Source organism: Phacochoerus africanus, chromosome 10 (genome assembly GCF_016906955.1).
Source record: "Phacochoerus africanus isolate WHEZ1 chromosome 10, ROS_Pafr_v1, whole genome shotgun sequence".
NCBI lineage: Eukaryota > Metazoa > Chordata > Mammalia > Artiodactyla > Suidae > Phacochoerus > Phacochoerus africanus.
The window spans coordinates 4,591,776-4,607,999 of record NC_062553.1 but is presented as its reverse complement, the minus strand read 5'-3'; the positions used below and the strand labels follow the sequence as shown (position 1 = coordinate 4,607,999).

At 55.9% G+C, this 16,224-nt stretch overlaps 1 protein-coding gene across 1 annotated transcript in view; it reads right to left on the bottom strand.

The window, feature by feature from the left end:
* Positions 1-16,224, bottom strand: part of C10H4orf50 (chromosome 10 C4orf50 homolog) — a 64,110-nt gene that overhangs the window by 38,970 nt on the left and 8,916 nt on the right. Inside the window, exon 3 of the mRNA XM_047798567.1 lies at positions 14,436-14,574. Coding sequence (XP_047654523.1) covers positions 14,436-14,574 — 139 coding nt within the window. The remainder of the gene's footprint in view (positions 1-14,435; positions 14,575-16,224) is intronic.

The following is a 16,224-nucleotide window of genomic DNA, read 5'->3' as shown; positions in this document are numbered from 1 at the left end:
TACCACTACCTTAGCCTGGTACACACTAGGTGCTTAATCAATGCTTGATAGTTGGATGGTCAGACAGAACCTGCAGAAAGGCAGGCGTTTCCGACTCGCTGTGCGTTTATTCGACAAACACTTATGAAGCTCCTCCAGTGGGTGAGGCGCCCCTCCAGGGGCAGGGGAAATGGAGGGGACCGATGATGTCCTGTCGCCTCCCCGACCTGTCCCCCAGCTGCTCACCTGCTCTCAGCAGACCCCTGCATCAATTCCTAACTGAGCCTCCTGCTCCCCTCCCATCCCTCCAGCAGCGGCCAGGGACACCACCTAAAAGGCCCCCTCAGACCCGCAAGTCCCCTGTTGGCCCCCTCGGTCCAAGGAATCAGTCTTTACACTGAAACTGGGCACAGGAGGCCGTGCAGGGCTGTCCCTACAGCTCCAGACCCTCCTTGACCGGCTTCCACTCTCAGCGCCTCCGAGTCCCCTCCCCACCCCGGTTCCCGCCGGCCTCCGCCCTCCGTGGGGGCGCCATTGCCCCTGCCTGCCTGGTGCATCCTCCCGGGAAGGGTGCCAGTCACCTGCCGCATCCTCACGAAGCCCCCCACACCTGGCCCTGGGCGGCTCGCCTGCACCCTCCTCAGCAGCCCGGTGATGGCACAGAGATGGAAACTGGGGAGGGCTGCTCTCCTGTTTCCAACCCTGCCACGCTTCCCACCGCCCCCAGCCCCATCGCTGCTCCCTGGACAGACTTTCTCCCTCCCGCCCTGGGGCCTTGCACCCCCTGTGCCCGACCCCTACACCTCTCTTCCCCACCCCTTTGCCTGGCCCACGTTCCCCCCGGGCTCAGCTTAAAGGCCAGATCCTCGGTTGTGGCTTCCCTGACCCTCCCCCGTGAAGCCCCTCCCTCCCCGCGCAGCATCTCCTCCTCACGGCCCAAGTTCGTCTCTGTGGGACGGTCTGTGTCGTGTCCCGTTCTCCTCACGGACCAGGGGTCTCAACCCTGGTCACACGTTCGAATCACGCGGAAGCTTTCAAGGAGAACCAAAGCAGGGCCTCAGCCCAGACCAAGTAAAACCAGAGGGCACGGCCTTCTGCTCCGCATCCAGCCGCGCCTGGCCTGCCCAGGTGGGTGCCCTTCGGCTCACAGCACTTTGGGGACCTCTCGGTTTTACCCACTGGCTCCCCACTTGATTAGAATGAAACGTTTGGTCAGCGGGGTAGCACCACCATCGGAACAAGGCAGAGAAGAGGAAACGAAGCAGGGACAGAGAGGAGACAGAAGGGAAAGGAAGCGAGAAGGTCAATAAGAAAGAGAAAAGAGTGAGGACTCGAGGGCAGAAAGGGAGGCGAAATTCAAACACCTGAGAACAAGCAAGAGAGAGAAGCAGATGGAGCTCCTGTTGCGGCGTAGCAGAAACGAATCCAACTAGGAACCATGAGGTTCCCGGTTCGATCCCTGGCCTTGCTCAGTGGGTTAAGGATCCAGCATTGCCGTGAGCTGTGGTGTAGGTTTCAGATGCAGCTCGGATCTGGCGTTGCTGTGGCTGCGGTGTAGGCCGGCAGCTGGGCTCCAATTAGACCCCTAGCCTGGGAACCTCCATATGCCACGGGTGTGGCCCTAAAAAGCAAAAAAAAAAAAAAAAAAAAAAGCAAAAAAAAGAAAAGAGAGAGAGAGAGAGAAGCAGAAAGAAGAGCGAATAGATGAAGGGGAGTGGAGGACAGTGTCCAAAGCCACCAGCATTCTACCTGTCATTTCTATTTGGATTTTGTTCCAATACTCGAGTTGACTTTGATTCAGTTCCCCACATCCTCACTGAGCACCTACTATGGGCAGGCCCTGCCCTGGGGCTGGAGACACAGCCATGGGTGACACAGACCCCTGCCTCGAGGAAGTGACATCCAGTGGAGGACTTCCTAGGAGATGATGCGATAGCCCCTTCCTGTCTCAACTGATGAAATCTATACCCAGAGAGGGAGAGCAACTTGCCCAGGGTCACACAGCACAGACAGTGGGAGGACAGGACCAGAACTCAGGTCCCTGAATCTGATCCTGGCTTTCTCTCCCCCTTCCTGCCTCTCTGTTCAGTCTTATCAACCTTTCCTGCTTTTCAACACTCTTGGGAGATATGAGACTTTCATTTGAACGTGGGATTACTTTGAAAAATAAACAAGAAGAAAATGAGGCATACAGTGATATCCAGACACAAAGAATGCGTTAGAATATACCCCTCTGGGCTTTTTTCTAAGCCTGGCCATTGAAATTCTTCCAAAAGGCTATTTCTGCACAAGGTCGATGTGCGCTTTTCTGCATGTTTCACATGATGGTGTCAAAGGATCATTTCGCAACACGTTCTTCCGCAACGTGGCGTTTCAGGAATGGCTTCGCTTAACAAATCAGGGCCCTCCAATCAGACATTTGGTTTGTTTCCAATTCTTACCAACTAGAAACAGTGTGGAGGTACTTTTAATATTAGGCAAATATTCAGAATAAATGGCAGCTTGAGCCTTTGCTCAGGTGTCTTCATTTTACAGGTAATGGAACTGACATTTGTTGTAAGACCACGAGCCATCTGTATTTCTTTTCTCACTTGTGCATTCGTGACCTTTGCCTGTGTTTTTTTTTTTTGATAGTATCAACAGTTTCAGAGCCCTTGCTCACTGCCAGAGTGAGGGCCTGATGTGTGACATACAGGTTTGCACAGATGCACGCTCAGAGCAAGGAGGGGCCGCCTGGACTCAGGGAACAACGAAAAGATTCTCCTATCTGCCACCAGGGGTCGCTCTCCACACACCGCAGGGGCTGAGAGGTGAGCCCCAGCGTCCAGCATTCCTGCCGCCCTGTCACTGGGAGCCTGACCTCCGCTCTGAGATGACAGCCCGATGCTGACATCATGAGAGTGACTTTTCATCCCTTTATATGTGCTTCCTTGTTACCCTCCAGGCCAGGCCACAGCCCCCTGGGCTGTCCCCTGCCGCAGCCATCATGGCTTCAATTGCCTTTTCTGCTCCAATGTCTGTACCCAGATAAGCTTTTGAAGGGCAGGATCGCCTCTCCAGCCCCTGGGGCATGCATGGTGCCCGGGGCACACTTGCTAATCACATCCAGACGCACCTGCAGAGAAGCCTTGCTCGTGGGGCACATCACAGTCCCTTAAAATTTTCTCTCACCTGGATTCTGACCAAAACCCCCCACTCCAAACTCCTCCCCAGGCCCAGCATTTGTTCTCGCAATGGCCATTCCTTCAGGGACCTGGGCTCCAAGCCGCTTGCTCTAGAAACTGCCAACCGTGCCAACCTGGGCAAGTCGTGTGCCTCCAATGGGGGCTTGGGGACAAAAACATTGATTCCCCCAGTTGCTACCTTCCAGGGCTAATGACATTCTGTTCAGGAAAGTGCTGTGTAAACATGAAGCAAATAAAACATCTTCTCCCAATGATAACTCTCACCGGAAATCACGGCCGTGCCAGAGCACGTCAGGACCGGCCGGGGTGAAGGCGCACTCGTCATGCCTGATGGTTTTCTATGTGGTGCACGATCCCTGGGGCCAGGCCTCCCTAGGGTTTCCCAGTTTCTAGACCTCCCTTCCCAGCATCGCCACCTGGGGGCGACCCCTTTGGCTGGAAGTTTCCGTTTCCCGGGCAGTGGAGCAGCCATCTTCCTGCGGCCATTGAGTCACTGAGTCACTTGCTCACCAAGACTGAGGCTCGGATTTCAAGCTGAATCGGATCCAGCTGGTGGTGATGGGAGGGTACAGCTGGGGACATCAGCGACGGGGGGACAGCCACGCTAGGCACAGTGAGAATCAGGGCCACCAGAGGTGGGTCATGTCACCGAGAAGGGAACGAGCTGACGGTTCAGGAGAGTCTCCTTGGAGGAAGCGACATTCTCCCCAGATGGATAAAAAGAAGCAGGGGTTCAGCGAGGGGCCGAGGGAGCAGGCAGCAGAAGCCTCTAGACTCAGGGGAGGCGAGCGAGCGAGCTGGAAGAGCCTGGCCTTGTTGGGGGCCTGCAGGAGCTCAGGGTGCCGGGCGGAGTGGGAGGAAGGGGTGGGCCGTGACCCTGGAACACTGGCTGGGGCAGTGGGGTCCTTGAGCAGTGTGGTCAGAGGTGGAGCTGGAGCCCAAGGATGGAGACCCTGGGGGCTTAGGGAGATCACTGGGGTTCATGGTCATCCGGATAAAGGCGCTGAAGGCCTGCTCTGGCTCTTAAGCCCCCTGGTCCCACCCCTTTGGAAATGCACCCGCAGCCTTGAGACATCACGCATGCGTGCAAGGCTCTCGGAGCTCTGGGTTCGATTTCGCATGGCCACAGCCAAGGCCACGGGCCAGACCAAGACCCTGGGGACAGTCTGGCTTCACAGTAGTCTTACCAACAGGTTCTAGCATTTTCATTTTAAAACTGCAGGCGATGCTCCCCCATGAGCCAGTGACTGGCTGGCATTTTCCATCTCCCCAGGGCCCTCTCTGGAAGATTCCTTCCACTCAAGGTGGCCCTTTTTGACTCCAAGATGCTCAGAGTTAGGGCAGTTGGTGCCCTGTGAGAGCAGGACAGCCTGGAAGGTTCTGACATACCTGGTGGCCCTGGGTCTGTTCCCTTTCCAAACACCAAGGTCCCCAACAGTGACCCATACTGTCAGGCCCCTTCTCTCTTCCTCTGTCTCCACCCTCTCCCCCCAAGACAGTCTTGTCATCTTGAGCAGGCAAGGGTCTTGTCTTACCTCCCAGTCCCGTACCCAGCTCAGGTCCGAGGCCACCTTGTTGTACCCAGTGGGCACCCATTAAATACTGATTACAGAGCCACTCATCAGTATTCACTGGTGGAGCAGAGCGTGGGACTCACCAGTGCATCTCGGGGTGCCCCCAAGGGCACGAATCCTGCCCCCCCTTAATATCTGTGGGACCCAGGACGCTCCCAGCCTCCCCTCCCGCATTTGTAAAATGGAGGTGAAGTACTGCCCCCCTCGAAGGCCGCTGACTTGAGGGACAAAATGAGGTGACATAGACGTAGAGCATCTGAGACGGGGCCTGGTGCAAAGACACCCCAGTTCACATGGGGGTCATTTGTACCCCCATGAGGCCAGCAAAGAAGCCATCAAGGAACTGGAGTGGACAGTTCTGCCATCTCATGGGGCCTCAGAGCAGTGCATCCAGGGGTACCTGTCACAAGTTGAACTCTGTCCCCCCAGACTTTGCTAAGTTGAGGTCCTACCCCCGGCCCTAGGACCTCAGAACATGACCTGATTTGGAAATGGGGTCTTTGCGGATGTAATTAGTTGGGTTCCCATGAGCTCATTAGGGTGGCCCTCATCCAGCAGGACTGGTGTCCTTATAAAAAGGGGACATTTGGACCCAGAGACGCAGAGAAGGAAGGCGACGGGGAACAGGGAGAAGCCGGCCACCCTCGAGCCCCGGAGGGAGGCCAGGGACAGATCGTCCCTCACGGGCCAGGGAGGAAACGGCCCTGCTGAGGATCCTGGACCTCCAGCCTCTGGGACGGATGTTTAGAGCCCACAGCTTGGGGTCCTTTGCCAGAGCAGCCACAGGAACCTCTCATGGCCCCGACGGCTCTCTCGGCTCCGTAAGAAAATCGAGGCATCAGAGTGGAGGGACTTGCCAGGCTCCCGGGCCCACAGAGGCCGGGCACTGCCTGCCTCCATCAGGAAGAACCGCCGGCATCTGCTGGCAGCGGGAAGCCGGTCCCCCCCCAGGGCCCCATCCCCTCGGAGGAATCCTCGGCAAGGAGATGGGAGTCCGGGGCCCGGGAGGGGGAGCAAACCACGCGAGAAACACACAGACACCGGCGGCCAGAGGCAGCCCTTGCTCCTAACACGCCCGCAGCCCGGCTGCACACGGGCCACCGTCTCAGGTTCCTAAGAGCCGGGATTGTGACTGTCCAGGGACACTTTCTGCCAGAAGGTTACCCGACCTTTGTTCCATCTTAACGGGCTCTTGCACTCCCAGCCTCTTCACGCGGACACCCCCGGGAGACCTCAAGGGCGGCTGCACCTTCACCCGGCGGAATCCGCAGGGGCCAAAGGACATCCCAAGGTCGCGGGGTCATAGATGGTGGGAACATAGATCCTCTGAGCCTCACAGCCTAAAGGGGGTCTCGACCCACCCTGGGGACCCCCATCGTAGAGACTCGGCTGCCCCTTTCTTGCTCCCCCTCTGCACTTGATAAATATTTACTGAGCTCCCGCATGGGCTGAGCGCGGTGCCGGAGCCGGGGGTGCGACAGAAAGCAGAGAGGACAGCCCCTGTCCTGAAGGACAGGGCACTCGGGTGGAGGATGCAGGGAGTAAAGGAAGGTGACACAGGACAGGACGGGTGCGGCCTTGGCCCAGCCCCAGAGGGTGACAGGAGTCCGGGTATGTTGTCAGGCTGCAGTCAGGCTGACCTCCCTGCTCTGGGGTCTTCCGAGGATGACCCCCGAAGCGGCCTGAGGCCCCACCACCCCACAGCCTTCAGCGGCACTGAGGACAATGGGCCATCAGGGATTTGAGCCCAGGCTGGGGAGGCCAGGCTCGGGGAGGGGGAGGGGAGACAACCATCGCTGGCCGCAGGCGTGGGGGACTCAACACACAGAATTGTGTCTCCTAAAAGATAGGACCAGGTTCTAACTGCCACCCCCTCGGGCCAGTACCTGAAACTGTGACCTTATTTGGAACCAGGGTCTCCGCAGCTGCGAATTCAGATGAGGCCATGCTGGGGGAGACTGCGCCTCGCCCACCTCACCTGCCCCTGCAGGCTGACCTCCGACCTTTGAAACCAGGCAGAGGTTCTCAGCCCTTTGGCCAAGAGAACCACACCTGGGGACAGCCCTGCCCGGAAAGCCAGTGCAGGGCTCTCTGTCCCTCCCGGCCCACGGGCTGCTGTGACGGGGGAGCTGGTGTCCCCAGGTGCCGCCCACTCCAGGGCCCCATCAGCCTGTGTTTCTGCCAGCAGCTCCCAAAGATCAGAGGGCACAAATCGCAGCCACATTTAACCCGCTGCAGTCCAAGGTAAGCACTCAGAACAAACAAAAGGACAAGAAAGAGGAACTGATGAGGGAAGCCGTGTGGTCGCGTGATTCTACTCACCCTCCCGCAGGATGAGTGGGGCCCAGGAGGAGAGGATGGGGAAGGGGATAATGGTGACAGTGACAATGATGGGGCAGAAACCAAATCCGACTGGTCCCCACTTCCTGGGGACCAGGCACTGTGCTAAGAGCCTTCCCTGACCGTCTCATCTCATCCTCGGGATCGACTCTCAGTAGGGTTCCCATTTCACAGTTGGGAACGCCGAGGCACTGAAAGGGTTAGTAAACTGCCCCAAAGGAGCTCAGCCAGGAAGAGGCAGCGCTGAGCTGGAATCGCCCCTGCCTCTGCCCACGCGGGGGCCCGCCTGCCTGCCACGTTAGGCGTGCAGCATCGCACCCAAGCACGTGTGGCTCCCGAGTGTGAGGATCAGCTGGCTTCTCCCCGTGCCGGAGGCAGAACTGGCTGGGGATCACACTCTGAGCCATTTACGGAACTTTCGAGAGAATCAGAACTGTGCCCAGCAGCCTCCTGCAAAGTCTTGAGAGCACGGGCCCTGTGTGAGATGCAGGTCTCCTGGGGCCCAGGGCCTTTAAATGATAAGGCACAAAACATGGAGAAGGCCACAGATGCGAGTCAACGAGGAGCTTGTAGCTGATGGCACAGAAGCTCCTGAATGCAGCCCTGGACATGGTCCCGAGCTCCTCAAGAACCACCTCTGGCCCCCATGTCCCAAGGGGGCAGCAGCTCAGGGTCACAGCCCTGATCTGACCCACGTCTCCTTGCTGGCGCTGCTCCTCCTGGGCTGGGGGTCTGGGGTGAAATCTCTGAACCTCCTGGGTCTCAGGTTCTCCATCTATTTAGTGGGATGACAGCATCCTGCCTGCAAGGCTGTTCTCAGGATTAAATGAGAGAACACAAAATGTACAAAACATTAGCAGGTGTCTCTAAACTATATAGGTATTCACTCTTGGCCTTAGGTAAGAGAAAGCGCAGCAGTGCCGGGGTAGACGGAGAAGTCAGGAGAATAAGGACAGAAGCCGACTGCCTACATGAAAGTCTTACATTTAGGAAAATTCCAGAAAGGACTCTAAATGACGATTTCCATCTCTACACGATTTATTTTCCAAAATTACAGCACAGTGCCAATATCAAAGGTACACTGTTTTCTTTTTATCTGATGAACATAACCGAGAAAGAACACACAGGACACGCAGAAGGGACACGAGGAGGATGAAATACTAAAAAGATAAAATATGACCACGGATAAACTCATTATTAAAACAATCTAGGTAGGAGAGCCTTCATTATCCTGAGAAAACCTAGAGTATTCAAAGGTCCAGTTAATTTGGAATAGATTGTCCAGGTCCAAAGGTACATTTGAATCTTTTTTTTTTTTTTTTGGTTTTTTTAGGGCCGCACCTGCAGCATATAGAGGTTTCCAGGCTAGGGAGTCTAATCAGAGCTGTAGCTGCCAGCCTACACCAGGGCCACAGCAACGTGGCTCCGAGCCACATCGGTGACCTACACCACAGCTCACTGCAATGCCAGATCCTTCACCCATTGAGCGAGGCCAGGGATCGAAGCCACAACTTCATGGTCCCTAGTCAGATTCATTAACCACTGAGCCACGATGGGAACTCCTGATTTTTTTTTTTTTTTTTTAATGAGCAATCTTCTTTGGGCTAACATGGCTTCCTGATTTTTCCCCTTAAATGCAAATTAACCCAACGGGATTTTTTTTTGGGGGGGGGGCTCTTTTAGGGCTGTACCTGCAGCATATGGAAGTTCCCAGGCTAGGGGTCCAATCGAAGCTGCAGCTGCCAGCCAACATCACAGCCACAGCAACGCTGGATCCTTAACCCACTGAGTGAGGCCAGGGATGGAACCCTCATCCTCATGGATACTAGTAGGGTTCATTACTGCTGACCCACGACGGAAACTCTGTTTTTTGGGGTTTTGTTTTTTTTTTTGCCTAGTGGGATCTTGATCTCTCTGAGGAAGCAGAGTTAACTCTCTCCTTACAGGGAAACAGCCTGATGCAGAAGAAACAGAACCCTCTGGACTCACAATACATTTGGATCAATTTCCACTTCTGTCCGTTCCAAGTGTGACAACAGGTCAGTGCACTGCCTCTCTGAGCCTCAGCCTCCTCCTCTGTGGAGCCGGGGTATGAATATCACCAGCTTTACAGTTTTATAAGCATTAAATGAAATGCCTTTGAAAACACAGGGCACCAAGCCCATGGCAGGAGTGCATTAAATGTAAATTTTTCCTCTTCCATCAGGAAGCTGATAGCTTAAGTGTCCAGCCCGCCCTCTCCTCCGAGAGCTTAAGAAACTTGCTCAGGATCACACAGCAAAGAAGTAGCAGAACCAGAAAAGGACACAGCCCTGCATGCCTTCCACAGCGCAGGGCTGGGGGCTTCCTGCGCGCTGCTGTGGGGGGCAGGGCTACAGAGCCTAACTGACCCGGACCTGCCCTCCAGGGGCTCACAGTCTAAAGAAGGACACATGAAGACCCTGCCAGCGGCAACGGTCAACAGCCTCGGAGCTGTGGGCAAGGAGAGGGTGACTGCTTTCCCCGGGTGGGGGTGGATCCCAAGCCATCACATGAAGTAATACTACTGCACATGGAGAAGTGCATCCAGCACAGGGCCTGGCACAGGCAGGGACCAGGTAAATGGTAGGTAGATGAACAGACAGGAGGGAGCAGATGATGAGGGCTGAAGGGTAGCTGGCTGGCTGCCTGGAGAGCGGCGGGAAGGAGAGATGGACAAGCAGATGGTGCAGTGAATGAGATGACGGAAGGTGGGTAGACAAGCGGGTGGACAGGTGGATGGGAGAGGAGCAGCAGGGATGGCGGTGGGGTGGCTGGGCTGATGAACAGGGGAGCGAAGTTGTATGGGCGAATGGGTGACGCCAGGTGGGTGAGTAGACAGAATGAAGGAGGGATGGACCAGCTGGTGGGTGGAGGGGTGGATGAAGAGGAAGCCTGGGAAACGAAGGAGTCCGTACCTTGACCAAGTGGCTGGATGAGACAGAGAAAAGCAGAAAATCACTCGTGTCCTGGCTTGCGGCCACTTACCAGGCTACAGTGACCCGCAGGGGCCCTGCTGAGCGCTGTCTCCGTGGGGGCCTGGGCTCCCAGCTCCTGGCGCAGGCTCCTGTTTTGCTGGGCGAGCTCCTCCACCTGGCCCTGCAGGCCGATCTCCGACAGCTTCAGCCCGTAGAGGCAGCAGCGCAGCTCCTCCAGCTGCCCGCGGAGCCGCCGCTCGACGGCGCGCTGCTCCCGCAGCCTGCGTGCGGCCAGGTCCCGCTCGCGCTCGCCGCGTTCGGCCCTCGCCCGCAGCGCGCGCAGCTCCGCGGCCTCCTCCGGGGCGCCCCGGGGACTGGCCGGGGCCGGGGGTCGGAGGCCGCCCGGGGCCGGGGCGTCCAGCTCTGCCAGCAGGAGACCCGCGGCGCGGCAGAGGCGCCGCACGTCCAGCTCCAGCTGCTGCACCTGCGCCCGCAGGACGCGCTCCTGCTCGCGCACCAGGCGCAGCTGGCGCCGCTGGATCCGCCGGCCGCGCTCCAGGGCCGCCGCCTGCCGCCCCAGCGCCTCGTCCTTGCGCCGCAACCGCTCCCGCAGCCGCCGCTGCCGCCACCGCTGCCGCCGGGCCGCGCGCTCCTTCTCCTGAACCTACAGGTTGGCGGTGGAGGCGGGCGTCAGGAAGGCGGCCCGGGGACACCGTCGCTCGCACTGAGCATCTTTATTTGAAACGTCGATATTTTGTCGTTCGGCGTGCTTTTTCTTTCTTTCTTTCTTTTCTTTTTTTTTTTTGGCATTAGTTTGTGCATTAAAACATTGCTTCAGAATCTTATTTATCTTATCTGATGATTGTTTTTTGGCGAGGAGGCAGTGCCTCGCTCACCTACCCCTGGGGCGGGGTGGGTGGGGGGGTCCTGTCCACCCCAGAGGTAGTCCTTGAATGGAAACTGTGCCGCGGGCAGGATGGCAGGCACAGGCGGAGGGCCGCACCACTGGTTCCAACACTGAGTACCCCCCACACCAGTGTGTAAAAAGCTGCCACTTGGAACCCTGCGTGTCCCCACTTCCATGCCAGAACCTGCCAGACCTCGCCGTCTCCCAGTGCCTAAAGGGTTAAGGCCTGGTCCAGTAAGGGTCAGCTGACCATGACCTCCAGGATCCAAGCAGCTGTTCTTAATTGTGAATACGAGCCCCCCACCCCCCAACCCGTGGAGCTACTCAGAAGTGACCTGCATGAGGTTACCTGGCTCAAGGTCGCTGAGCCTCCAGGGAGCTTTCTTTTTCTGCTTCGGCCCCTGCCTGTCCAGGGAACACAGCTCCTTGTTCTGAAACCTTGCCCCCCCTCCTTCCCATGAGCTGCGGGCGGGACCAGGGTGAACCAGGCACTGCAAAAACAGGCGTCCTTGCCTAATTTTCAGAATGAATGTATGCCAATGCGTGGAAGCGCCCTCACGTTAAACTCTCGCTCGACCGCTAGTGGCAGTCACTGCTACTCAGCCACCGCCATGGCCACAAGAGCTTGCAGAAGACAACAAGCATGCAAGAGCAAATGTGAACGAGGAAACTTGAGACAGCTCGGCAGTCTTTGAGAGCATGTTTTGGGGGGAGTTGGGGCAGATTAAATTAGAGTTAGATTCCCTGCAAGGAAAATTGCTTGGGGTCTGCCCGATGGGGTGACCCTTCTAATTCACAATGCTCAGAGCGCCTTGCTCCATCTGCTCCATCTGCCTGGATGGGTTTGCCTTTATCGCCTTTGGGAACCCCCAGAGGTCACCACAGAAACGAGGTGTCTTTGTATGCAAATGATTAGCGCGCATATTGACAGCCACAGGGCAGAGTGACATTTAGCACATTTCAGGTACAAAGGGCAGAGTTCATGCACTCCTGCAAAACGTGCTCTGATGTGCAGATAGCTCTTGCTAGAGACTGAGGGTCGGAGGGTCTGGGCTGGGCTGGAGCTGGGTCAAGTGGTCTCCGAGGGGCCCTGAGCCCCCCCACCCCCACCATTCTGAACTTCTGCCCCTCATCTGGATACGCCATTTTGTGACAGGAGGTCCCTAGGAGCATCCAAATTACAGGAGAACGGGGGGGGGGGGGGGGAGGGGGGGCACGGAGCTGCAGGTCCTGCAGCGCTCCGAGCTTGCTCACAGTATATCCCCCGCTTGTTGCCCTCGTGCTCTGCTTATCACACCGTAACCTCTGGTGACTGCAGGGCTGTGTCTGCTCACCTGGGAAATCCTACATGTCTATAAGGCACGACTCAAAAAAAGGATTTTCCACGGAGAGACTGCATTCTTTTTCTTTTGGCTGCGCTTGTGACACGTGGAAGTGCCAGGGCCAGGGATCAAACTGGAGCCACAGCAGCGACCCCAAGCCCCTGCAGTGACAACACTGGGTCCTTAACCCTCCGAGCCACCAGGGAACTCTAGCGATTACATTCTTGATGGTGGAATCTCACATAACACTATTATATCTCGGGTTAAAAGCTGTACTTGAGGAGTGCCCGTTGTGGCTCCGCAGGTTAAGAACCCGACGAGTATCCATGAGGATGCAGGTCTGATCCCTGGCCTCACTCAGTGGGTTAGGGATCCGGTGTTGCTGCAAGCTGCAGTGTAGGTCTCAGGCGTGGCTCGGATCTGGTGTTGCTGTGGCTGTGGTGTTGGCCAGCAGCTGCAGCTCCAATTCAACCCCTAGCCTGGTAACGTCTATATGCCCCAGGTGTGCCCCCCCAAAAAAAAAGGGGAAAAAAGAGAAAAATGACAGGTCTACTTGGACATGGATGACGTGCTGCGAACCAAGGAGGCAAATGAACTTTCCGCACCGGAAATTCGACATAAATCGGAAAAACGACACTCGCCTGTCTCCCTGGCATCTCACAGACGAATTTCAGCTGAACTGAACTTCTTATCTTTCCACGCTTCGATTTCAGTTACCAGCTAATCCAGTGGTTTTCGCACTTTTTGGACCGTCTCCCACGGCAAGACACACATTTCACAAACAGGCCCTGTGATACGCATGCGCGCACGGATAACCGAAACCGAAATTTCACGAAACAGCACTGCCCTTCCGAAACGGGATGACCTTTCCTAGCTCCTAGGCAATTCCAATTTTAAAGGCTGCCTGTGAGTTACAGAATTGATTTCACAACCCACGGGCAGGCGCCAACCTGCAGTTGGACCGTTGCTGTCCAAATGCACTGTAAGCAGCAATTTACTGACACAGGAAGATCCCTCTCGGGGTCACTGGGTCCTGCGGCATGCGGGCAGCCGCCCGCCAAACCCTGCCCTCCAGCCTTCATCATCTCCCCTCATCTCCCCCCTGGAATATTTCAATAAAGACTAATAATTACGAAAGCAGCTAGTGTTATTTGAATGCCCCCTCTTATGAGTGTTTTGCAGGTAGTAATTCCCTCAACCCGCACAAGCTAATCTAATGGGTATGATATCATTCCCATTTCACAGATGAGGAAACTGAGGCTCAGAGAGGTTAAGTCGCTTGGCCTAGGTCACACAGCTCATGAGCAGCAGAGCCAGGGATCGGCTCTAGGCAGCCTCCTCCAGAATGTACACTTTTAACCATGTACCTCCTTTTCAGCAGTGCTCTAACTTGTCCCCCGCCTCTGCCATCTCTCTGTCCCATGCAATTCGAGGGATAACCCCAAACCTTGACTTTGAGCCTCTCCCGCTAAGGTCCCCCGAAGTCCTGCTCCCTCTTGCCTCCAGAATGCAGTTCATGCTACAGCCCTGGCAATCGGTCCTCCCTGACACTGTCTAGTCTCCCTCGGCCCTGGTCCAGCTATGCTTAGCCACACCTCCACACGTTGCCATGCTCTCCCCATCCTGGCACGCCCTTCCCGCAGGGCGCAACTCACACAGCCCAGTTCTCTGTAGCCTCCCCCTCCCCCTCAAGCACGGGCAGAGGGTGGCTCCATGTCTCTCATGGCCCAGCCTCTGGTTTGGGAGTTACTTCTTTCCCATCCGTGTCCCTGCTTGTGTGCCAGCTCCTGAGGGCAGAGACCCTGCACCCGTCACCTCCTTGCCCTTTAATCAGAGCTGGCTCCCCTGATGTCAGGCACCAAGTCCACAGAAATGAACCCCTGGCCAGAGCTCCCAGTGCGTGCACAGCTCCTCCTCCTGCCCCCCGAGGCTGCCCAGGCAGGTGGCCCATTTTACAGATGAGGCAGCTGAGGCCCAGGGAGGCCACGTGACCTTGCCCAGGTCCAGCGGCCCCTGCCTGCTGTTAGAATTAGGGCCCTCCTACCCCATCTGGGTGAGCTCCCCCAGGCGCCCCCGCCCCCACCCCCGCCCACTGCTTCTGCTCAACAGCAGCTGCTGCCACCTGCAAACACCTGGGGGGGCCCTGCTAGGGCAAGAAGCAGGAACTGGGAAGAAGGCAAAGGGACTCGTACCTGGCTGGCGAGCTCCACCTGCAATGCCTCCAGCTTCTCCTGGGCCCAGAGAGAGGCACTTCTCTCCTGGAACACGCGGGTGCTCAGCTGGTCAACTTTCTGAAGGAGTTTTCTCTCCGACAGCTCCAGCTCCTGAATCCTGCAGCAGTGAAGCAGGAAGATGCTTACTCGGGATGCAGAGAATAAGTCCTCAAGTTTTTGCAAACCCCGGGATCAATCGGTTTTTTTTCCTTCTCTTCTTTGGCCAATTTGACATTCTGGCAAAATGACATCTTGTAAAACATCCACACATATCATTTTCAAGATGATCTAAAATACTGCAGAGACCTCTTTTGAATAATAAGGCACCAGGACTCTTAATTTAAGAGTGTTCTTTTCTTTAAACCAGTAATCCTGAGTTAGGGCCATACCAGCTCAGAAGGGCTGGGCCTGAACCAAACATCTGCATTGTCCCAATCAATCCTCCCATTATCAGCCTGCAGCTGGGTTCCCTTTCTCCTCCTTCACACGGGAGGAAACTTCAGATCAGAGAAGCCGGGCAACTTGCCTGAGGTCACACAGCATTATAAGGTTCAGGGTGCGTGACACCCAAACGCACCCTTTAACCCTGGGCTCTGCTGCCTCCCGTCTGAGTTAACCTCTTGCAAATCTCATCTAAGGAAATGTCTGAAATGCAGGAAAAGGTTTCTCCAATTAAAAAAAAAAATGAATCTCAGAATTCCTTACAAAAGTGAGAGGTTGGAAATGGACTAAGAGTTAGGGCTGGCTAAGCCACCTGAAGTCTTTTGTATCATCTCGGGGACGTGTTGAACTTGAGTCACAGGCAAGGTCATGCCCAGGCTGGAACCCTGACGGCAGCTGTTTAGAAAGAGAAGCACGTGTGATCAGAGGGAATGTCAGCCTAGCGGTCCCACCGGGAGAAGAGGAACCACACAGACTCACTGTGTCTCCTGCCTGTGCCCAGAATCCAAGTCCCCTTAAGGTGCCAGTCTTACTTCTGTAACAGAGCACTCTAAGCTCCCTAGGAAGTGCGTTCTCAGCCTCCGAAGACAAGCTCTGCCCATCCTCACTGCTTTACCCAGCTCCACACTAGGTACCCAGCTCATCCGGGTCAGACTCTGCTTCCCTGGGTAAGGACCCGGCTCTGCCTCCTGGCTCTGCCACTTACCAGCCATGAGGCTTTAACTGGGCTCCTTCGCCACCATGGCCCTCGGTATCTTCATCTGTAAAAGAGGCACTTGCGCCTTGCTCAGAGGGAGGGTTATCGTGAAGATTAAATAAAATGATGCGGTACTGACAATAATAAGGCTAAGAGGCCCCTCACCTGCTCTAGTTTTGAGGCCCGGGGAGCAGGTGGGGTCTCTAAAGTGACAGAAGGGAGGGTGCCCTCTGGTGTGGAGTAACATCAGGTTCCTTCCAAACTGAACCAGAGCAGTGGCCCCAGGTTAATCAGAGACCTTCTGATGGATTCTAAGATGTGGCGATATCTGAATGGGAAAAGAAAAGCCTCCCTGTTTAGTTTTTGAGACCCGTCTAAAACATTCAGTCTCAGACAATATTTAATTCTGGTGTTACCCCTATACTTAAACTAACAGAAAATGACTAATCTCCCTGAATAACAGCTCCCAAATATATCCAGGCCCTGCTCCCCGGAACCGAGGAAGTTACCTTAAAATGCAAAGGAGACTGTAGCTGTGACAGAGTTGAAGATCTTGCGACGGAGAGATTATCCTGGATTATCTGTGGGCCTAATGGCCATTACGATTGCTCTTCTGAGAGGGAGGCGGAG